At 35.1% G+C, this 24,959-nt stretch overlaps 1 protein-coding gene across 3 annotated transcripts in view; it reads right to left on the reverse strand.

The window, feature by feature from the left end:
* The window catches only part of ABCA13 (ATP binding cassette subfamily A member 13), a 202,990-nt gene that overhangs the window by 54,260 nt on the left and 123,771 nt on the right, over window positions 1-24,959 (reverse strand). For all 3 annotated transcript variants that reach the window (XM_074899474.1, XM_074899475.1, XM_074899472.1), the window contains 8 exons: window positions 24,525-24,771; window positions 23,543-23,632; window positions 22,921-22,993; window positions 20,691-20,809; window positions 19,673-19,760; window positions 14,257-14,365; window positions 4,220-4,274; window positions 3,433-3,610 (listed from right to left, as the gene is read on the reverse strand). In XM_074899474.1, coding sequence (XP_074755575.1) covers window positions 3,433-3,610; window positions 4,220-4,274; window positions 14,257-14,365; window positions 19,673-19,760; window positions 20,691-20,809; window positions 22,921-22,993; window positions 23,543-23,632; window positions 24,525-24,771 — 959 coding nt within the window. The remainder of the gene's footprint in view (window positions 1-3,432; window positions 3,611-4,219; window positions 4,275-14,256; window positions 14,366-19,672; window positions 19,761-20,690; window positions 20,810-22,920; window positions 22,994-23,542; window positions 23,633-24,524; window positions 24,772-24,959) is intronic.

Here is a 24,959-nt window from a genome sequence, read left to right on the forward strand (position 1 = left end):
AAGAAAAAAAGGCACTTAACTGGTGATCATCTTGTATCGGTCTTACTTAATTAGCATAGAAGGGCTCTACAAATTAACTTTTACATATTTGCAATATAATTATGCTATAAATTAGGGAGAATTAGTCAGAAGAGATCTTAGATTTCATAGTCCACACTTGCTGTGAAACTGACCCTCTTACACATATACACATGAAACATCCTGACAAAATAAAATCCAAATACAGAATATTCCCCTTAATTCCATTTCTATTGACCTTTCCCATACATCCATTTAACAAGCAAACTCTTCCAGATAATGAGTCCATATGGGACTATTGCTCCAAAACATCAAAATATACTGTGCACACTGAGTCTTGGATTCAGAAATAGCAGTTTCACCGATTGGTGCTTCAGTCATAGGAGAACAGTAAGGATACAGTTTTAAGAGAGACTTTAATGAAGGACCATGTGTGCTGATGAAGAAAATGACAACTTTTAATGAGAACAGATATAATATTTAGAATAGTTACAGCAATTAGACAGCAGGGAAAGCATTTTCTCTGTTTAGTCTCTTGACATAATGGTAATCAAATAATTAAGGGGGGAGGATGTGATTGGGGATTCATATCTAAGTATTCAAGAGAGACAGGTTTTGCTTGCAACTAGCAATGGCAAGATGTGAAAATCTGCGTTCAGTTCCATTCTCAGTGTCTGCCTGCTCTGTGCCTTGAAGCTGAGCTCATTAGGGCAGAGCCTCCATTTCTGCTTATATAATATTTAACCTTATTCTAATATAACTGAGATTCTGAGATGCAGCTGCAATAGAGGCAACAAATCAAGGTCTAGCTAAATATTCAGTGTAGAAGAACAACATTCTTACTGTTAAAATTGAACTTTCATACTGAAGTACAATGCAAACCTGTTCAAAATTAAACCAGAGAGCATCACTTCTTTGCCAATGGGAAGACAGATACTTTTTTAAAAGAAGAGCAATGAAGTGAAATGTAGACAGATGTAATGTTCTCATCCTGTTCACAGTGTACCTTATTCAGCGCCATATACAAATATACCACTCCACAGATTTATCTTTCAGATCACCTAAATCTATTTTAAAAAAATACAGTAGAGAAGTGACAAAGCATCTGAGTCCCAGTATATTTCAACAGAGCTGGGACTTTTTTCTGAAAAAAACCCCAAAACTTTAATCATTAACTACTATTAGAAATCTTACCTGAATGCATGGTGTGTTATAAAAGTTAGGCACGGACAAATAAAATAACCTTAATTTTGCCCCTCTGGTAACACAAGCTTAATCTGATCAAAACATCTCTCTTTGTCATGAAATTTTCTTAGCACTTACCCATTTTCTGCTTGTTGAACATAGTAAAGAATAACTTCACATGTATAAATACAGTATGAATGGCCTGATTCTCATGACAGCAATTTCATAAATCAAATACTTCTGCAGGTCTAGTAAAGATTATGCTACCAATAATACAGGACACAGCCTGCAATATTTAAAATATGTAGAGGGATTTCAAATTTGACAGTTCATATATTCATGTGTTCAGTGTCCCTAAATGATCTGCAGAACAATTAGCATTTAAAGCAGCGTCTGTTCTTTCCCAGATCATGATTGATCATGCAGTACTGTGCTGGATTTGTGAGAACATTTTGAAAAGAAAAGATGGGCAGAAAATAATGAGGAGTTGACTTTGCTGCACAAGGAGAAACTGAGTGATGAAGGACGGAGTTTTTAACCAAGCCCTCTTATTTGACATGGCAGAGAAAGGAATGCAAAGACTGACTCGCCAAGTAAATAACGTTTGGAGAAATGTGCTCGCTCTTCAAGCTTGCTCAAGTGTGAAAATCCTGATTTCAAGCATGCATGGGTGAGAGTCTAATGTTTCAGATTTAGAATAGCCTGAATGAGAAAAGGGCGTGTTTCAAAAATCACTGTTCCTGACCAGGCTAGTTCAGGTTTGTGTTGCCTATGCTAGATCCCAGCCCTTCCTTTCACGACCCAGTGTCTTAAACAAGGTGCAGAAAGTTTATGTCCCTTCTCTAAGACCAGGAATCTTTTTACTTTTGAATAATCCAGGTGACTTGACTCCAGTTGTTCACTATTGTCTCTGAAACCAGTCTCACAATCCAAAACACCTTCTTTGAGAAGTGAACTATCAACAAACAGCACCCTAATTCTTTTAAAATAATAATTCTATCACTTTTCCAGAAGAGAATGACCTAATCTCAAATTCCCACCAGACACACAACTAATTCTGCAGCAAGACTCATCACAAGTGAATTATGAAAATATCTTTCAGTAAGGGAGATGTATGTGTGCCTTATGTATATATATATATATATATACACATATATACACACACACACAGACACTTATATATATGTCTATAATGGACAATTTTTACTTTTATTTTTTTTAAGAGTCACCTTTGAAAAATATATTTTAAGATAATTTGTGGGATTCGTGCTTAAATGAAATCCAAACCAGCTCCTTTATAGAGCCAATGAAAAATCCGTGACCATGGACTGGCAGTGGCTTGAAAAAGTTAATTCTCTTTCACCACCTTTGCTTATTGGCTTGAATGAAAATCAACTTCTCAGACTTGAAGAAGGCAAACAGAAATTGCTATTTCATTTAAATATATTGACCTAAATCTAACCTGCTGAAGTCAGGTCTCAGTGTCATTCCTGTCTTTATATTTGATTCAAGGGTAAGATTTAGGGGGGGGGGGGGGGGGGGAACATTTTTGTGGTATTTTCAGAAAATAAGGTTTTCAGATCTGTTAATGTACTGTATGTAGAAATACTATTCGAAATGTTAACAATAATAGAAATTTCTTAGTGTGAGAAAAATAAACATTCAGGACAGAGACTTCACCCATTTCTGATCTAGGTCATTTTGTGTATTTCAATTCAGAAATAATACTTCATGCTGGCTATCTTGCCACAAATAAAAGGTACCAGTTATGAGTATCTCTCATATTACCCACCAACAGACAACATAATTACACCTTTAAATAGCTGAGTAGTATCTTCAGGCTTCTCCAATAATCTGAAAGATTTTGCCAGTGGCAACTCAAAGCACAGAAACTCCTGCTATGAACTGCTGTGTGGAAGATTCTCTCTGTCTAGGTTGATTAGGCAGTTTCCTTTTATTTGTAAAGTAGCGTAGGTATCTAAAGCAAATATATGCTTTACCTTACAATTCAACTTTGGAAAACAAAGAGCACAATTTCTGCCTTAAAGAATTTTATCTGACAGTATTGCAGTAGGAATGGTGTCCCAATGTGTGTTAACATGACAGCCAAGAGCTGTTGCTCTGCACAAATCAAATCTTACATCTTATGACCATATCTCCTTTTGCTTGTTTATAACAAACTAGTTAAAATGCTACACTTGAACATATGCTGACCAACATGATACGTACCATATCACAGCAGAAGTTAGAAAGCCAATAAGTTTTGTAACCCAGGCCTGTGATGTGCTGCAAGCGTTTTGTGCCAGATACTCTGTCTTTCACTATGGCACTTCCAATGGATGCGGTAAGGATAGAGAAACCCAACATGATACATAGTGCTACTCCACACTGACGAACATTCTCCATTCTAGAATACGAAGTGAAATGGCATAATGAAAACACAACAGGGAAAAAAAACTTCACTGAGTCCAAACATTTTCAAGGACAACTTTTTACTAAAACAACACTAGACATTAGGACCTTAATCCTGTTTGCAAACAACATGTTGTACACTGTCAACATCTAATTAGGGAACAGAGCAAGGTGATGTGTTAGGTTATGAAACTATATGTGAGTTACAGATAACAGCATGTATTTAAAGTCTGAAGAGTGAAGTGAATCTTTGGCAAATATTTCCCCCTTCTATAGAAAATTAAAATTTAAAAACTTGACAATTATTTGAAGCAGTTAACCTGTTTGAAAACGTCATGACCTGTTCACAAACACTTTGCAATGCACAGTCAGCATAAATTCAGTATTTTTCTCTAAATAATGCAACTGTATTTGATATAAACAGTAGACTTGACATATAAACACTAGACCTGACATATAAACACTAGACTAGAGAAAATGCTTCAGTGGAACTGCATTGCATATATCAAGTCACATCTATTGCATGCAACAAACATGTTTATTGAATTAACTGTTTCAATTGTCTGGTCATTGCAGCTGTTACATATTTTAAGCATTTGCTCACATTTTGTCCTCATCAAGCAAGGCTCCTCCATATGGTTGACTGTAGAGTGTGATCCCTGTGGAGGGGGGAAAAAAAAAAAAAAAGTAAATGCTACATCAGGACTTAGAGTACACTGTTGACCCCTTACTACACAACATGAATGAAAAAGCCAAATACTTAACAAGAAACAGAGAGAGGCCAGCCACGAAGCTGTCAAACTAAATGTTGTCTCTGGCTGAGTGATTTACAGAGTCTGGATACACCAAAATATAGTCAATAACCATAAGTAATAGCTGCTATTTTGCAATCTTGACTGCAGAAATGGGTTCAACAATGTTGTGTATTGTTGCGGGATCTACATCACAGAACAGACCAAATAACAAAACCTAAAGTAGAATTTGTTCATCTTCTGGAGTAAGGTAGGTTGTTATTGAAATTTATATACTTGGTATTTTATCATTGCTTAAAACATTTTTAGATTGCTGATATTTTGCAGGGAAAAATTGTTTAGATAAAGTAAAAAAAAAAAAAAGGTGCACCTCAGATTGAAACTGTAGAACTTTAAATTTAAAAGATACCCAGTTTAGGAGACCAAGAAAAATCCTGAGTAGACAATACATTCTTAGCCTTGTTTTGGTTCTTGGCACAATCAGCCTGCAACAATCTAGCAAACTGAACTTTGGAACTGGAAGTTAGTTTATGGACAAAAACTGTGGATTTTTGCTTTTTTTTCTTTTCAAGTGAAAGAAGAGGGGATAGCATGCAAAACTTTGTCAGTGCAAAAGTGGTTGTCCAACAGGTCTCAGTGCTGTTCTTGAATTTTTTGTGCATGTGTATATGACAGGTGTGCCAGCTGTACTGGAATACCAATTAGAAATTCTTTCAGTGAGATCAAACCAACACTATCTGATTAGAATATCTAAATAAATTTATGTTGTTCCCAATTAAAAAAAAAAATCCACCCTAAACCCAATTATAATCTTCCCAGTATCTTTGGCAGAGATATAAACTGTTGGTAACCTTAGACTTAGATAGACTCTGCAAGGTACGACTTAATTGAACACACTTTGTCATATTTTACTAGAGTCCAGGTATATAAAGACAAAAATTTTCTTTGTTCCAGTAACAGGTACAATCCAACCGAGTATCTGTACATTTATTTTTTCCCCTTTCATTTTTCATTTCTCATATTCAAGACAAAGTAATCTAAACATCACAGAATCACTGTGTGGTAAAAAGCTGGACAACAGAGTATGATGATTAACTCGCACACAAAACTAGTACAAGGTAAAGATTTTTCAAATACAGACAAAAACTGTACACTGAAGCCCAATGGTAGTTAACAAATCAAAAGAAAATTCAAGCTGATAAGGTTTAGATTCATCAATAGTAGATACATACATGCGCTATTTGCAGAAGTCTTTCATCTCCTTTGCCTAAAGGGACTGTTTAAAGTTTTCCTTTGTTTTTCTTTTACACCACTAATTTTTTAAACAATAGCTGCTATATTTGTTTTGAAGCAAAAACCAGCATATCAAAGAAAACTATTTTTTTCCCACTGGAAGCAAGTATTAGCTGAAATTCCATTTATGTGAAGAAAATGTAGCATGATAGAAAAAAGCTTCATTTCCAGAATTTTTTCCAAAGCTTTTCCAATTGTTGAATAAAGGTGTGCTTATTAGAAGAAATAATGACTTTACTTCATATATATATATAATTCCTATTGCTTAGAAATTAGTAGCCAAAATAGGATTAAAACAGATTTTTACTGTACAGACAAACTGAAACCAATCTGAATTTATTTTCAGATTTGGTTAGAAAAAAAAAGAAAAAAAAATATCCGATTTTCAGAGTTAATCTAATTGCAATGGATGAAAGCTTCCGGAAGATGGGAATCCTGATAATTTCAGAAGCAGTAAAACAAGTTGGCAATATGAAGTGTTCTTCATGCACTCACTAGTGCTCAGCTAAATTGGCAGAGAGCAGATATACATCTTCCAGGACTCCTCTTTTATGGCTATGAGCCACGTTCTAGTTATAGAGGATCTTCCCACAATTGTCAAGGTCTTGCCTTCATGATCAAGAATTTGAATGCTCTAACTGAGCTGTCCTCCCCCAGGCTTCAGATGACAGAAATCCTACAGTAAAATCACTTCAGCTCATGGGGTAGCATTTTTAGAGACTGCAAATCTTAAAATACTGCCCATGATCAGGAAATGCCAAGACTTGAAGACCTCTAGGTCCTACAGAGTCACATCCCTTTTCCCAGAATTGTGAGACAGGTAAACCTGTCATGTGGACTGTGGTAGAGAATTATTGCCTATAAAGTGTCCAGAACTGGGGCAGTTAGCCAGGAATTCAGGAAGGTTCTCCACTACATTGAATCAATTAATCCAGGCTGATCTGAATTGTATCCCATTGCTCTACTGCTATCAAGTACCTGCTGTATTAAGTAAGAACGTGTAGTAGCAAAAACAGGGCTATGAATTCATGTTTGTGCAATTTTCTGTGCAAGTGAATTCATGATCATAAGCATAGGTTTGTCAACTTGTATGTATTGAGAGCTTAGTCAACAAATTTTATACAACATTATCTGCATTGCTGAAACTGTTCAAAAAGATCCACAGAGAATTAATGAAACATGCAAAACATAATAAAGACAAAAATTACATGAAATATTTTGCAAGGAATAACTTCTGCACAGGAATATTTAATGCATCTGGAAATAATCTCTCTCCTGAAATCACCATGGCCTGTCCCTACTAAGAGCACAGATCCCAAGAAGCAGCTAACAAAACTTTCAGATAACTGCATTGTCATTAAACAAAAGTCTGCAGCAGATGACTTGGGTTCCATACACAGAAATACACTGCTATAGCTCTCTAGTAGAGAATAAACAAAGACTATGAAAAAGATATAATTGCTGGGGGAAATAAAAACCCCACAGCATTAGATAGCATAATGCTCCTTACAGTCTTGCATTATACAATACTGATCAAAAAGCAAATTGCACTGAATTAATTTCCTTCTATAGAAGAGTTCAGAAAAATAATTGCTCTTCTTAAAAGTAGTAACCATTTTCTACAGTCAATTTCCATTCAAACTATGTAGATAAAACAAAGGACTGCATTTTTGAATCTGTACACACACAACTGAAATGAAATTTCCAAGGGTTGCTGAATTACAATTAAAGAAAACATGACCATGTTGAGCTAAATTCAGTTCTGTGTTAGAATCAATGTATTAAATATAATACTTTCATTCATTATTTTAAATTCTTCCATTAGTCTAGAGAATAAGGGTCTTCTACATATGCTACATTTTTCAGTATAATGATTTCTTCCCTACCCAGCATTGTCTAAAAAACAGATGATGAATTTATATTAAAGCCAACAAACTGGCTTGCAATTTAGAGAGGAAAAAAAAAGTTTCCTTGAACCTAAGGAGGAGTAAATTATAAACTATCTTCCAATAGCAAAATAAGCCCACATTTTTGATATACACTATTTGCTAGTATATCTATTTTTTTAATAAAAAAACCCTTCCATGTGCTTTTATAATCTGTCTCTTCCTATATTTCTCCTAGCCACTTAGATCATCTTTCTCTACATATATCTCTGTCCCAACACAGCTGTTAGCATGATGTAAAATGTGCTTATCGACGTTTTCTTGACTTTATATGCCTTCTTACTATGTAAAGCTGCCATAATGATGCTCATTAAGTTGAAAACTAAACACCATTTTTGAGGACTTAGAGTAAAAACCATAAATGACAGATAAACCAAGAAGGTCTAAATGACAAAGCTCCTATTAAACAGACGTATGTGGTATTTATGCAAGGATTTTTTTAAGGATTGTATATGTAAGCCTTGTGTGAACAGCCTTCAGGGCAAAATTTACCAAATCAGTATTCAGAAGGAAAAACAAGACAGGCAATATCAACAGATATGATATGATCCAGCTCTGACTGCTCCTTTTCATAAATTCCTTAATATAAAATTATTTTTCCCACATCTACAGATTGTCTTTATATTCTCCTGACTTAACTGCAACCAGAACTTTCCCAAATGTCCTAAAATATCCTTTGTCAGTGTCCTTGGCACAGAGTTGGTCACATTATTTTTACAGTGACAATTTAGGCTTCTTTATGGGCACAGGTGAAAAATTGTGATAGCCACCAATTCTAATCTTTCCAAAGGCCTGCATAAGCAATTCAAAACCAGGAAAAACTGTGACCATGAAGATTCTTATACTATATCAGGGTTTTAATGCTGTATTCAGAGAGTAAGTGAACACCATGATGCCAAGACTTTCTTAGACCTTTTAACTTTCTCCAATATAAAAATGAAAAGCTTAAGAAATGAGAGGCACTGATTAGAGTGGGGTTAAGAGAGGGCATCTCAAAGAAAGAAACTTGACTGTACACATGTTAATTGATGTATACATGCATATATGTACGGTTCTGAAAAGCAATGAAGCCAGATGTCAATCCCAACAGACAGGCCAAGTAACAAGTTATTTTGGTAATACATTTTCTTAGCTGGTTTTCAGGTAAGAAAATGATTTTTCTTTCTTTCCTCAGTTGTTTTGCCTAGTTAAGTACATTTTTGGTGGGTTTGTTGTTGTTGTTGTTTTGTTTTGTTTTAAAGTAAAATGCTCAGTCGCTATCTCTGTATTGCTTGTATTTTTACCAGTCCTGTAAGCCACATTAGTAAGGAAAAAAGAGGAGGGAAGTAATTAGAGCTTCACAGTTTAACTATAAATTGCATGAATAACCCAGTTGGGGGGCAGAGGGAGAGTATTTACAATGGAAATGCTACTACAAGCTCCATACTACATGCTTAATAGTAGAAGAGGCAATAAACAATTGTATGCTCTTGAGATTCTCCATGGTTTCCACTTGGTCTTCTCTCTTCAAGGCTAAACAAACTTATTCCTTTCCTTACATTGTTCTTGACTGAACTAATTTGGGATTCTAATATGTTAAAAAGGCATCCCTAACATGGTGAAATAAATTCTTTATAAACTGTTATAAGCATTATGACAATCTCTGGAATAAAGAAACTATCTTTTTCCATTCTGGATAGGACAGTTCACAGGAAAAGGGAAAACACATCCATATTACAGATGTTTGAAATGAAGAGCATCTTGGTTGTAGCAGAAATAATACTGCTCTACTGCCATCCAGGAGCTGCAAAACTCAAGACATCTTTCCCCATACCAACACCTTATTAACAGTCTGCAAACTGTATATTCAAAAGAAAGTGCTCTACATCTACTATTTCAAACCTAAACCACCTGACCATCTCTCAGAAAAGAAAGCCACATGAAATTTATCGTATTCTTAGAGACTCTGAATGTCTGCTTCCTGTAGGTTATAAAGAATGTCAGGCACTGGTAGCCCATTACATCCTGCCTGGGTGCAACTTTCCATATAATCACATTACAAAATCTGTGCTTTTGCAGTAATAATGAGGCCAATGATATGAACCAAACAGCACTTTTTCAGTATAGGGTGGAGAGATCTAGAAGAAAAAATCTCACACGTCTTCAAGCTTGTATGGCATCACCATAGGGTAATTGACTTGTCCTTGGGCATATTTCACAGTTCTACACTGTATTTTGGGTGTCTCTGAGACTGTCTGTTGGCACTCCTTTGTAACCTATCTCTTCATTCTGTCACGTAGTATGTATAGTCTTGAGTACATAGATCAATTTTGATCTGTGTTATTAATTCTAAATATCATAATTGTTACAAACTTGATTAGAAGGCCAATCTAGGTTTCCTTATTCCAGACGTTTTATTTCAGATTAGAAATAAATAGATTAGAATAAAATAAAATAGTATGTATTTAAAAAAATGCATGTAGCATATATATAAATGCTTTTTACAAGCTCTTCTTTGTGGGTATTTGAAACCTATGACAAGATTTCTGTTTGTATGAAATGAGATATTACAATGTACTGAAAATTACAACTTAATATATTTTATGAAGAATTTCACAGTCAGCACCCTCATTAATGATTTATATTTTACTTTCCCTCCAATAACCAGCCATGGTTAAAAAGGTTCCTACTAAATGCCATTTCACACTTTCCTTTGAAAAGAAGTTTAAAGTTACAATTTGCAAAGCAATCAGGAAACTACACAGTCACTTTCCACCAGAACTCAGCTGAAAATGGGTCTCTTGATCCCTTCAGCTCCTTTGAAGAACTGAATTCGAAATAAATGAGGATGCTATATGAACAGTTACAATGAGGCCTAGCATGAAAGGTTTTTAAAAAAATCAATTACTTCTACTGAAGTCCTGAGATGGGGCAGCTGCATTGCACAAGGCCTTTCTATATCGATACCTTTCTGTTCTTTGAGTAATGATGTAAGAACTTTTTTTGACCACTGTACTTTACAGACATCATTATAGATGACTACCACTCCTTTTTTCTTTATATAGCCTTACCCTAAGAGGCAGGTAACAGTCCTTCCCCTATATTCCAGCACGATAAACACATTCTGACTCAACTGTGTACACAATTAGGTGTTAAAAATAACAGTTTTACTTGATCAGAATTTCTATCTTATGTTTAAGCAAAAAAATGTTGCCTTTTAGTTTTTTATTCCTTTTACTTCATTATTCCATTTTTTATTTGCTCACAATTACATTACCTAATTGTAGGAATGCAGCATTTCAGAAAGAGATTTAAAAACATACAAACATCATTCATGTAATCTTGAAGACCAGCCAGAGCTGTAGAGTTCTCACAAAAACCCTCACACAAAAACATCTCACCCTCTCTGTTGAATAGTCTTTCTCCCTTTTTTTTTTTAATTAATAAGTTCATTTTCATTATCAATCACTGAATTTATAACCCACTAGAAAACAAAATGTATTTGGTTTTCCTTCCAGTAAGACAGAGGAGTTACATTTTTTCCACAATAGAAACACAGACTTAACATGATTATGAAGCTAGAGGTGGCTACGCACATGGTACAGAAGATGAGCTATTTTCATACAAGTATCCCTGAACTGCTGTTCCAAAATCTGATCCATTAACTATGATAAACTGATGTAAATCTATTTGGCTAAGTTCTGTTGCTCTATCTATTTACATGCACCTCCAGCTGGCACACACATTTTCTTCAACAGCCATACCACTCTTTACATGAAAATTACAAAAAGCAAATGTTATAACTTTCCAAGCATCCTCGCAGTTTACTGATAATCCCAAATGGAAAAAAGAAATCTCTCCACTTGCAAAGGATTTGAAGATCAGGTTACACAATACTTTTTATTAAAGGAAGTATTTTTAATCACCAAATAACTATCATTTCCTGCTCCTGCATGCTCAGGATGATCAAGAGTCAGTAACTTGGACTGACACAAGAAAAACAATACATTTTTTCAATTTTTTGAACAGATAAAAATCCCTTAGGATATAAATCAGCACAAGGTAGCGTATGTCCTCTGTATTCTTGGGTACAACTTTTTCCTTCAAATTCTCATACAAAATCCTAAGTCTATATTCCCTGTAGCCTCTTGACTGAAGACATTAGACAAAAGCATTCAGCCTCCTTCTCAACTCCTTATCACTAAAATCTATCATGAACTGGGACCAGTACTACTGATCTTCTATGAAAGTTACTAGGTCTGTCCCTGTGAGCAAAGCAGATAGAACTAGGCACACTGTAATGATACTTTCCTTCTCCAGAGAGCTTGGGAGAACTCCAACTGGGTTCATGCTCAAGAAACACCCACACGATATAGCTGCTAAGTGAAAGCGTTCCTCATTATTTATATGAGCATTTAAATAAGATGTTGACCTCTTTCACGATTGTTTCAATATCATTGCAGTTGCTGCTCTGTTTACAACCATGGTAATGTCTACCTTATTGAAGTAAAGCAAGATTATTTTTTTTTGTGAAGGAAGGAAAGACTGTGTTCTCACACTCCTTTTTCAAGGGTCAAATTATTTTTATGTCACTGAAAAGTAATATTGAAGCACTGGTTCTGTTCACAGGAAAAAAGTTCATCCTGTGAAAAAACCCACACCATTAATGCCAGTCAGAATTACAAAGCTACACTTCTGCAACATTCTAACAAGCTTGTTTGCAGCAATTTCCAATAATGTTCTAGAACTGACCTTGCATCTAAACAGAGACTGCAAGAGGAAAAAAAAAAAAATCAAAAAGAATATATTTCAGTGTTGAAACACAGTATGTAGTCTTCTGACTGCTAATTTACAGGACTGCATATAACCATTTTAATAACAGCATGTAAATAGTTCTTCTCCATCAGAGCAGTATCCTTAAATAAGAGACAGTTAAAAGTCAAAGTGAACTGAGCTTAAGTGCCCCATATAGCAATGGAAAGATATTAAGTTTTTAAAAAAATAAAATATACATATGTATTTGTCTCTACATACACACACACATATAGGTGAGTGTACACACATGCATATACATATACATACATGTTGACATACATACAGATAGATAGGTAGATGACTTCTCTTGTCTGGGATTTCTCTGACAGGTCCCTCTGCACTATGTCTCAAGAGCATGATCAATCTATCTTTTTACACTTCTCCAATAGATATTGACATAAATAAACTGCTTTCTGGTTCATAAACTCTGTTTCTGCAGCGACTTAGCCGACATATTCTACCAGAAGATTACATAATGAGCTCATACTTGTACAGATGACAGTACAAGTTTTCAGATATTTATTAAGCACTGTTTTGCTTATTGTGTTTCTATGTCATGCAACAACATCAAGTATAACATTTTCACAGTCCTTGGACAACTATAATTTTATCCAACTGTAATCTGGACAGCGAGTACCCTGTTCTCCATGACTGATATAAAAGGAAGGGTACTTAAACATTTAAATTCCAGAATGGGATATCTAATGCTACAGAAAATAAGATAGCAACAGTACTACTCATGAAGTGCAGGGAAACTTGATTAAAAATTGATTTCTATTAAAAATTGTCATTAAAATACCTGATTTCATTTCATTCAAACTTTCTGCAGAAATCCATTACCTTCGATTCATTCACATAGTTCAATTAAAAAAATAAAACCTCAGCCATCTTGAAAGCAAGCAATTATTCTTTTTTCATTTACATTCTGGAAACTTCTTAATGAATTTCTGGTTTGAGATACTCAGGATTCCTTACTCCTTTTCACTGATTTTCACCTTGTTTCTTCCTTCTTCATTATAAATACACTGAAAATTATTTTACCATTACAGACAACAACCCTATGATTTCAAAAACTCTTTAAAATTCATCATAAGCTATTTTTAAATTCCTCTAAACTGAACAAATTCCTCCTTAACAGAACCTTAAGAATGAAAGGAACTAGAACAAACAGAAGTTGGTCTCAACTATCAAGCCCAGATTGCAACATTCTAAAAGCTTACCTGTTTTAACAGCTGATTCTTTGTCCATAGTAATTTTTTAAAAAGCCATTTTGTAAAATTTTTATTTTAACTAGTTTTCATACCCTTCAAGGATATCTGAATCAAAGAATTCAGATGTCAAATAGGTTCATCTCTCTTTTGTTATGTACAATGGTAAAATATACCAGCCTTTAACAGGATGCTATGGAACATCATGTTGCAGTCTGAATTTACAGGATACTCTGGGCTTACCCTAGATATTTACATAAGGAGATAGAGTAAAATGACAAAGTTATGAATTCATACTCTGTTGTGCATTTATCATTCTATTTAAGCAAGCCCTAGCAGTGCTTTCACAGGGACTTACATCCCAAGTGTAGCGACCTAATTTACATTTATTCCATGGGAATGTCCTTTGTAAGAAACTCATATGGCATAGTGAGCTGTAAATTCAAATTTTGCCCTATTGTGTCCTACATTCTTCACACAAACAAATCTTGTGTTTAATTAAAAGTTCCACTTTCAAATCCTCCCAAGAAATGTGACACTGCAATCCTACTCTATACTATAAAAAAATTTTCTTACTAAAATTATTTTAGTTTATATAAAAACTACTTTTCAAAAGATATGAAAAAAGACTTAAAGAAGGACTATTACCATACTGTCTCCAATCCACACTAGGAGGCAAATTCAGCCACAGAATTAAGTTATTGAGTTCATTTAAGTAGGATGGCAGCGAATGGAAACCTTTTTGATTGTACCACACCTGGAAGAGAGAATGGAAATTGTGAATCAAAAATGAGTTGAATCTGAGTGCTGGACTGAAAGCTCCCATACCTTGAAGAACTGCATCAAGAAATATCAAATTCTCCTGTTATGACACCTGTTTATGGAAGTAGATGAACTAGGCAGAACAGAATCTGTTAATTTGCATAGGTCTTTCAACAGCATGCAGCAGTTTGTTAGCTACTGTTGGAGCTGTACACCTATGTTAATTATTAAATTGAGATTTTCTGATTTAATGGAACACTGTGTCCCTTCCTTTACACACATTTGGTCAAACAAATAGAGGAAAACAATGCAAAAATAACATTTACCAATTTAATTGAAAATAAAAAATGATGAGTAAAACTAGTGTTACAAGTGGAGAATATTACTGAAATTCCAAAAAGACTTATCTAAATAATATTTGCAAGTGGCACACGGCATAAAAAGTCTAGGAACAGAATATCCTAAAAAGTGGAGAAAGAAAGAATCGAGGAGGCACTGTTTACAAGGTCAGTATGAAACTATTCCATAAAGGACAAAGCTGTGTCTCTACCTTCAACAAGCAATTATCAGGGGGCTTGTTGAGCATGTAACATATACTTCATCCTCAAATCATGCAGAATCATCCCAACTTGATAAATATACTCAAAATTCACACTTACATGTGCTAGAATCATTGCTGAGTGCCTGACATGTCCCAAACCCAAATATACTGAGGTTTGAGTTTTGTTTTGCCTTTGGACATTGATTCCATTCCTATGCTTCATTACTGTTAATCATAGTGCCTTTGAATCCACATTATCCATACTGAAAACTAGGTCAAATTATTATGTATGTTTGTTTTCAGTTTCAGTGACATGTTTAAAATCATCTTTGATTACTATCCATTCCTCACTCCTCAGCAACCTTCATCTCCCCTTTTTGTTTATACAGCTGAAAAATTCTTAACCTTTCCCTCTCATATCAGCTATTTCCTAATCTGTATTTTGTACATCTTAGTATAATGTTGGGCAATTCTCACTTTGTGTCCAGATTCTAAATCACACTGCAAAGTGCACAGTTTTTACTATAGGTCTTTTTTACCTTAAGACCCTTCTAGAATTTCAGTTTTCTTAGATCCTTTCTAAAATTACCATCTATACAGTTACATCTTGGAAACTTCCCTGAAGATTATTTTCTCACCACTCTGATGCTGTTCTCATCTAGTGTTCTTCCATCTATATGCGTTCCTCTTCTTGATACTGGTGTAAACTTCCAGCCACAATCCTTACTTGGACACCAGTTACAGACTTTGACTGGTTTTACTGCCACATTCTTCTCTGTGTTTTCCAGTGTAGGTTGTCTAATCTTCAGTTTTGTTTATCTCTCTTAATAGTTATTTTCCTTTGATTTATTTTCCTGACTACCTAGTTGTTTGAATCTCTACATTGTACTCTGCTGTGAGGCAAGGTTTACAACACTTTAATTGCCCATTCAATTTCCTCCCATCTATCCTATATCATGCTCTCAGACACCACCCTGAGCTCCACTGTCATTTCTCCTATCCCTCTCACCCTTGAATCTCCTTTGTCATAAACTGTGTTAGTCATTATTTTAAAAATTGGCAGCTTTGGTCTACCAGTGCTCTTGCTTGCATTAGTTTTCACATTTTCTACTCTTCTTTATGTGGTCTTCACAACTTGTTCAAATCTCAACAGTATCTTCTGTCCCCACATTTAAAGAAAAGAAAAAACAAATCCCAAAGTTTTTCCCCTTTGCAAACTCATATGCAACACCTCTGTTCTCCTCCAGTTCAATTCCCACAAATTACTACATCAACTAGGTCTCCCATTCTTTAATCAGCAAGAGAGTTCTTTAAAGAAATGAAGTGAAATAGAATCTAAGTGTCCTAAGGAAAAATGCAAATCTTTGCACTGCTCTATCTCCTGTGCAAATAGCAACCAGAGCAAAGAAACATTAACAAGTGATCAAGGGTAGCCATTTTCTTTCGCACCCCCCAACAGCCATTTCTTATACTATCCTTTTTAAAAACATTTGTGCCGAATTGAAAGTTATACATACATAATGAACCTCCACTGCAATTGTGTTCATTGTATTGGAAAAAAAAAGCAATTAAGAAAACAATAAAGCAAAACTCTGATGACACATCATCATTTAATTAAAGAAGGGGAAGGGTCTCAAGTCTTCACAGAACACCTTAGAAATATAATAACGTGAGCAATATTGAAACAAAAGTACAAAAAAACCCCACAACAGAGCATTGTGTGTAACAATACATTTCAATATCCCACATGCTAATTAGAATTATGAAAGTGAATTAAACCACCAGGAAATAACCAAATTGAATCTGGATATTTAATTGTTTATAATCTGGCAAAAGAGGCATTTGCAGTTGTTCACTTTATCAGAAGACTTACTTAGGCTCTTTTTTTCTAAAGTATGTTTTATTCTAAATTGATTGCAAAGGTAAAATATAAAAAAGGAAAAATATTAGTTCCAGCTGAAATGCCTTTCATATTTCTTGTCTGCCACACAGGTAATTATTTACAGAGGGCAGAAAATAGATAAGCAATGAAAAATATATCGATTAAAATTATTAATTCTTATTTTCATTATTTCATCTTCTATCCATGGTTGATAAAATTCTATTCCAAAGAAAAACATGACCCCTCACGACATTAAATATCAGTTCCGTAAAGACATATTTTCTGTTATTCCATACCATTTATCTGCCATTAATATTCCAGAATAATGCTGGACTGACATTGTGAATAACCTATGGCCTACCAAGAAAAAAGGATGAGGAGGGGCAGAGAAATCCCTAAGTATTGGTGGACCAGATTCATGATGAGGAGGCAGAGAGATGTGTATGACTGGAGAGATGTAACTTCCTCTGGACACTTATACTCTTACTGTACAGTAAAGCCTCAAATCCCAACCTCTGAGACTGGAAAAATACACACTTCAGAATGCCTTGTAAAGAGTACATAATGCCTTTCAGGACTACTTAAAATCGTCACATGTTCTTCCTATATTTAATTATGTTATAAACATCAGTAACTATTAAATCATTATGAAACACTTTTTGTCCACATTATCAAAGGAAATCAAAGAATATACAGTCTTGAAAACACCAAAAAAAATTGAGGGGAAGTTGTGCTTTTGCCACATAGCTGTGATCATCAATGAATGTCAATAATCAATGGTTTTAATCAGTCATATTTGTCATGTGCTAGGTCTATTCTCTCTCGTGCATGCACACATGCACATTCTCTGTGTGCATGCATATAACACCTATGCAGTATATACGGTATGGTATGATAAGGCACATTGAAATAGGTAATTAAGCAGGTATTTTTAGTTTGAACTGGACAAACTGTTGGCTTTTCGAGTGGCAGAGAATAACATATAAAGATTCATAAATTTTCTAAAATTAAATGAGTTGTATAGTAAGTCTCTTCAGATGCAAATTTCTCTTTTTTTTTTTCATACAAGGCTATGTAAATGGTACATTCACTGTCTCATGAACAAGCCTGAAAGGCCAAAGTAAAAGTCTGGTCATTAATCACCGAAAGGTTAATGCAATAATTTGACATTGCATCAGTTGAAAGCCACTTCCAGGAGGTATTTTAGATAACACAGTGCCCTTTATAAACCTACTCCACTATTTTCTTTGGGTCTGAATTATGAAGCTTACTCACTAGCAGTATAACTATAATTTATCCCTGTGATGATGGCAGGTGGAGCTCTATGCCAAAGACATTAAAAAAAAAAAAAAAAAAAAGGACCCTGACAAAAACCACAGTGCAGGCATGTCAAAACAAGAGTCTAAAATGATTAAAGATACATAGGACAAAAACAGCGGTCAGAAAAACATGTCTTACTGCAATCCTCTAGGACTTCAAGTTCCTAATGAAGGATTGATGGAAATGAAGTTCAAAGCTATAAGAAATCTGGGAGTAGAAGGGAGATTAAAAATGATACCAAAATCAAAATATATATAAGGTAGTGTGTGCATATAAGATAGGGAGCTTTTTAACAAAACCAGATGAGGAAAAGTCATTGCAAACAGGCAGTGATTTTACAAAACTAAATATGAAATTATATTCAGAGAATATCTGTGTGTTGTTTTAACACTTTGTGTGATAGGGCTTATTTACACTGTTTCTTCTCTGCTTCTTTTATGAGAGCAAAGAAAATCTTGCTTCTACCCCCATAAAACAATTTAAAGGCAGAAGTGTATTTCTTTAATATTCTAATCTGGAATCTGGAAAGTCCAGAACTTCCTCTTAACAAATCTGTTTTGCCTCAAATACAAAAATAGAGACCACTCACTGATACTCTTCAACACTCCTCCAAGACTGCTCTTCTTCATTACTGCTGTACTTATTACTAGTCTACATTTGAATGAATCTCAAAAGAAACTTTCAAAGCATTCCCAAGGAGAATAAAATCCATTGCACTGATAATTGCCTGTTAGCATCTAGGTCCCATCTCAAGATTTCACAGTATGAAGATAGTGTATCGTTCTAGTGCATACCAAAAAGCCTCAAGGAAATGTTATTTATTTCAATTGTATTTGGAATAATCCTTTTCCTGACTTCAGAGGTAGCTCCAGACAGAAAACAATGGCATTCTGTAGGCATTGCAAGACAGTATGATCTACTGTCAAGAAGAGTTTCATATTTTACAACCCGACTAATTTCAGCAAGGCACACTTCTGTTTCTCTGGGATAAAAATGGAAAGTTACTCATATTTGAAAAGGGGATTATAAACATAGTGTAGCATATTTGTTATATAGAAGTAGCTACTCCTAGAAGCTAAACATGGGGGGTGGGGTGGGGTGTTGGTTTAGGGAAGAAAGAGAGTGATGTAGCAAAGAAAAGTATTCCTTGCAGGAATGAAGAAAGCATCAATAATAACTAAGTTTGAGATGTTCAATTAACTTTTATCAATTCTGACATCTACTTTTTGTGGAAAGCAATAAAAAATAAAGGAATATGTGGCCTGACTATCCAAAAAAAGTTTTAAATGTGAGCTCAGTTAGACTCTGAAGTAAGTTCACAGGAAAAAACAGCACAAGACGTATAATTTGACTCATTTAAAACTGTTTATCAGAACACAGGAGAATATTTCAAGAATTATGAATAGAGATGTGGACTATAATAGAGGGGTTTTCTTCCCATTTCTAAATGCGAGGATTTTATGTAATGATTTATTATTTGCTAAATGCTGTGAAGTCTGGAATCTGACTAAGTAAGCAACACATACATACAAATGCATACACATACATGCAAACCTTACCTTAGCCAGAGGCTTAAATTTGGTGTTATTCAATTTTTTCTCTTGAAGTTCAAATTCTTTCCTCCCTCCAAAAGACCAACCACCATATCTGATAATAGAAAAAAGGTAATAACAAATTACTTGCCTTAAGTTAGCAGTCTTTTCTTGCAATGGTAAAGTGATAACATCTACATTAGTGCTTTATTTTTCAACTGAAAGTAAAACCACCTCTCACAAACCCCTCCTCTGTTAAAAAGGAGGAGCTCAATATAGTCTTGAATCAGGTGGACATTATTGCTCTTTTCCCTCAGATAAGTTTTTACTTCCTGAAAGCTGACATCCCTGAGCAACAAGAGGGTTTTGAGTGAGTTATTACTGACTTTCAGAAACATCTTAAACAGCTTGATTTCTTCCTACTCCATATTTTAGCTCATTTTTTTTCATCCTAAAATGTTTACTTTCATTTTTACCAAATCAGATACATTTTGTTTAATGCATAAATGGCTAACACATTCTTCTTAGTGATCAAATCATACTTGGTGCAGTATTTTCACATGTCAAAGGCAGTAAAGGCATGTAAGTAAACCTCAAAATACAGCAGATTATAATCTCTGTGGCTGGTATCACAGAACATGAAGTCTTGCCAGGGGGATACCAGCCCTTTTTACTTCAAAGAAAATATTAATTGGAGCATAGCCACCTCTATTTGATTGTCTGAGGAATGGAAACTATATTGTTTGTCTAATTTGCACATGCATATATAATTTCTTTCTCTGAGATGCTGAAATAGTTCACTGTGTGGCAAAAAGAGCCAGGGTATGCCTTAGAGGCACTTACCATGCAACAGCTGGAGGAAGCTCTGAGAAGTGACCATGGAGGGGGTTCCATATTACCTTAGTCTGACTCTATGTCTTAATAACTAACAGATAAAGGCAACTATCCCTTATATTCTCAGTGACATAGTTCTGTGCTTTAGATCAGGAAAGACTGTGTTTTTTACACACAAAGGATAAAAAAAGCTTAGATATTTTAAGGTTACCTGGCTTTGTTGGAAGGCCTCACTAAATATTCTTCCACAATGAACCCTGAAAGATTGTACAAAATATGTCCTTTCTTATTCTTCACATAGGGAGCAGAAGTATTGAAACGTGGACACATCTGAAAAGCAGTATGCATAAGTAAAGCACTCTTTAAAATCAGTGGCGTTACACTAAGTCATATTTTTTTAATTTTCACATAGATTTTACAGCACTGCTTTTAAACTGGATTTGTCTTTCTCAGCTTTGATAACTTTTCAATAAATTATGTATGGTTTTATATTTAAGGCATCTCAAATTATTGTGTCACCTACATATTAGAACAACCTTTGATTTCTCTTGCAACCCTGTCAGATTTGTTTTCTAAACGTATATATAATAAGTTTAGAAAGGTTTACAACAATGAGAAAAGCAAGACTGCTATCCACTTGTTGTGCCTGAGAAGAAACGCAAAAAAGGCACCAGATGAATACGAGAAGAATACAAAACTCTAATTAATGCACTATGCTTCTAAACATTTCATTGATGGACTGCAGAGAAGAATAAAGGAAGATGTTTTCTAATGATTCAGTGGGATATTCTTGCAACCAAAGAAAAGGAGACAAACATGATGACCAAATACGTTGGAAATTTTATAAAGTACTTCACGTATAGAAACAGAAAAATTTTAATGCTTGTTTGATATCTCAACCCCATACAAATTTCACTCTCATAGATTCTAATTTTCCATAGCTCACAGATACAGGTTCTGCCTTCACTGTCAAGTGACTTGTCTGCTTTGAGCTTTCATGGTTAACAAGCCTCTCCCTGTGTGAGTTCCCACTACCACTTTATTTAAGCTTCTCTTAAGTATATATCTCACTAGTATTAGAGGCAAATTTGTTCCTTGCCCAGCAAAGTAAAAAATTAATTTCCTCCTTCCACTTTTCCCCAAACTGTCTTGCTATACTTCACATGCAAGTCTTACTCTAAATATTTCTATCTGTATGAAGGAGAGAACTTATTTGATAGAAAGGTCTCATCCAGGGAAATTTATTTGTCACTTCAGACAGTTTCACATTCTCGTTTATTACTCAACCTCAGAGCAAGTCAGCAGGAAAACACACTAGCCAAGAAGGCCAGAAAGTCATTATCTTTTCTCAAAATCCTTTCTTTCCCTAAAGGATGTTTTATTTTCAAATACACAATCCAAATCAAAATTAAAATCTCATTCACATGTAAATTCCCTCATAGTTTCTATCAGCTAGGTGCACCTGTCCTTCCCTTTTGAAAGTAGACTTCCAGATACTATGGAAGTGTTATGTTTTAACCTTATTTTACATGAGATTTTTGTAAGCAAAGTCCAAAGTGACCAGCGGGTTGAGGGAGGGGATTCTCCCCCTCTACTCTGGCCTCATAAGACCCCACCTGCAGTGCTGTGTCAAGCTGTGGAGCCCCCAAAAGAAGGACATGGACCTGCTCGAGTGGATCCAGAGGAGGCCACAATGTTGATCAGGGGGCTGGAGCATCTCCCCTATGAGGACAGGCTAAGAGAGTTGGGTTTGTTCATCCTGCAGAAGAGAAGGCTCCAGGGAGACCTTATGGCAGCCTTCCAGTACTTAAAGGGGGCCTACAGGGAAGATGAAGAGGGACTTCTTATCAGGGAGTGTAGTGATAGGATAAGGGGTAACAGTTTTGAATTGAAAGAGGGTAGATTTATGCTAGATATAAGGAAAAAATTCTTTCCTGTGAGGGTGGTGAGACACTGGCAGAGGTTGCCCAGAGAAGCTGTGGCTGCCCCCTCCCTGGCAGTGTTCCAGGCCAGGTTGGACGGGGCTTTGAGCAACCTGATCCAGTGGAAGGTGACCCTGCCCATGGCAGGGGGGTTGGAACTAGACGGCCTTTAAGGTCCCTTCCAAGCCAAACCATTCTATGATTCTACAAGACATTTCAAGCAATATTCAGCCATTTCTGATTCCTGTTATTATGGATCAATCTATAGTTATTTCTAGTACATAGACACACACAGACACTTATATATACATCAGAACTGTGCAAGCTCTTTCCCTGAAGACTTCAGAATATTTAGCCCAAACATTAGATGAAACAGAAGGAAATCTCCAATTATAACAAAGCCAGTGCTCTGAGGGTTTATTTCCTCATCCCTTTCTCTAGACCTTCAAAAAGAGTTAAGGTATTACATGTAATACACACATGTTTTTTACATACATAAATAGATATAAAATGACATACCTCTTGTTCAGACACACATCCACATGAATCCTGGGGTGATGTAGATTCCATCTGCCAACATGAATTATTTTTTCTAATGGGAATAAACATAACAATAGGAGCAACCATTAAAGGAATATATTACTTAACAGAAGAAATCCACAGAGTAATGAGAAAATCTGGCATCTTGAACACCTTCTTAGCATTTTATCACAGTGGCAGCTGTGTCTAAAACCATATCAATTTTACTCATTTGTATCAAAGTGGATTCACCAAGAAATGTTTAGATAAGTAAAGAAGCAAATGAGCTGTATGCCTTGTGTTTGCAGCAACAATATAAGTAAAGCATTCCTAAATTTGGAAATCTGTAATACTTCCTAACAAATGTTGCCATTATTGTCTAACATTCTAATTGGAAGTCTGTCACAGACTTTTAAGGGATTTGGATCAGACCTTTAACAATGAAGCCTATTTATGTAATTTGCCTGGATGCCAGATCCTTCATCAGAACAGATTTGTCATGAACCTCATGCTGACAAGAAAAGCTTAGGATAGTCCACATTACACAGACAAAAAAAAAAAAAAATAGAATTTACAATATTTACAATTTATTGTTAAGGAAGTAATTACATTATTCAGTTACCCTTGTTTTGAATGCATGCATGTGTGGTCCCAGCCAGAGAAATATCTCAGTAGAATCTGAGAAAGGTTTCCTAGATTATCATCTTCAGTGCTGATCAAAGTGGGCCACAGCAGGAAAATTAAAATACAGGGGGAAAAAAAGGAAAAAAGAAACATTGTGAAACATCTTGATACGTCTATTTCTATTAACTTTGATGTTCAAGAGTCGACATGTTTATCAAAAAATTAAAGAACTATAAAATCTGTGCAATAAGAAACATACCAAAACAGCAAAATTAGATCATTTCAAAAACTATATCTGAACATGTAAAGAAAATTCAATCCAATTATGGCTAAACAACTCTCAGCCATCTTTCTCTTTATAAACATGTATTCCTAGCTGTTAGCATGGTTTAACTGTTTTTATATTTCATTTATAAATTCAAACAGCATCCTGTTATGTTTATGAAGATATCTGGACTTTTATCCAGTAGAAAAAGTGATCCGTATGTGATATGCACTTGATGCAGAATAGTTCAGAGCTGAGCTATAGATACTGTACATTAAAAATAAATAAATAAATCTAGTGGGTTTCAAAGAAGAACATATAGAAACTAGAGGGCACCAGGCTTTGTTAGTACTGTGTGACACTTTCAGACCTGAAGATTATTTTGAGGAAATATCTTCAGACATAAGCAATTAGTTAAAATGAAGCCTGCAAGGGCTTGTTTAAATACACTTGTGCATTTACATATAAATGGCCATATCTGGTATTGAAACAGATTACACAGTTCAAACTGCTCCAGAGTCTTTGCCCTTTCCTCCAGAAAATCTTTCACACAGTGATTTTCTAATTTTATCTCTTCTATAAAAATGTACTAACATCTGAAAAATAAACAAGTATTGTAAAAAGTAACCTATTATTTTTCCTAGAATACAAATGAGAACTCAAGGGTAAAGGTCCCAGAACCCTGGATACTGATGTTGATGGATGAGTCCTTTACCTAAAGAAGGATTCTGCATTGTCATAAAGTCTTGGTGTCAGCTTGAGAGAAGGATAATCAATAACCAGTGGCTTCACACTAAACAAGGCCATCGCCAGTGCAACAAAGAGGACAGGCAGCAGCGCATTTGACAGACTTCCTCTCCAGTCTCGTCTAGCATGGTGAAACCTCTTCATCAGAAAGGCAACAATCTGTGCGAGAACAAGATGGGCTCCACACACACTTGAGGCCCCCGTAAATGAGATATCTGAGTAAGACAAAAAAACCCAACCTCTTAACAGACAAGAAAAATCAAATGAAACTCTCTTGTGCTACATTTTCAAATATAGAATATAATAGTCTTTTTGACAGAAAAACCAAAACTACATAAAGGTACAATGTTCTCCGGGATGGAATAATACAACCTTCCCCAAGTATAATTAATTAACTCTTCCT

This window comes from Athene noctua, chromosome 2 (assembly GCF_965140245.1).
Source record: "Athene noctua chromosome 2, bAthNoc1.hap1.1, whole genome shotgun sequence".
Taxonomy (NCBI): Eukaryota; Metazoa; Chordata; class Aves; order Strigiformes; family Strigidae; genus Athene; species Athene noctua.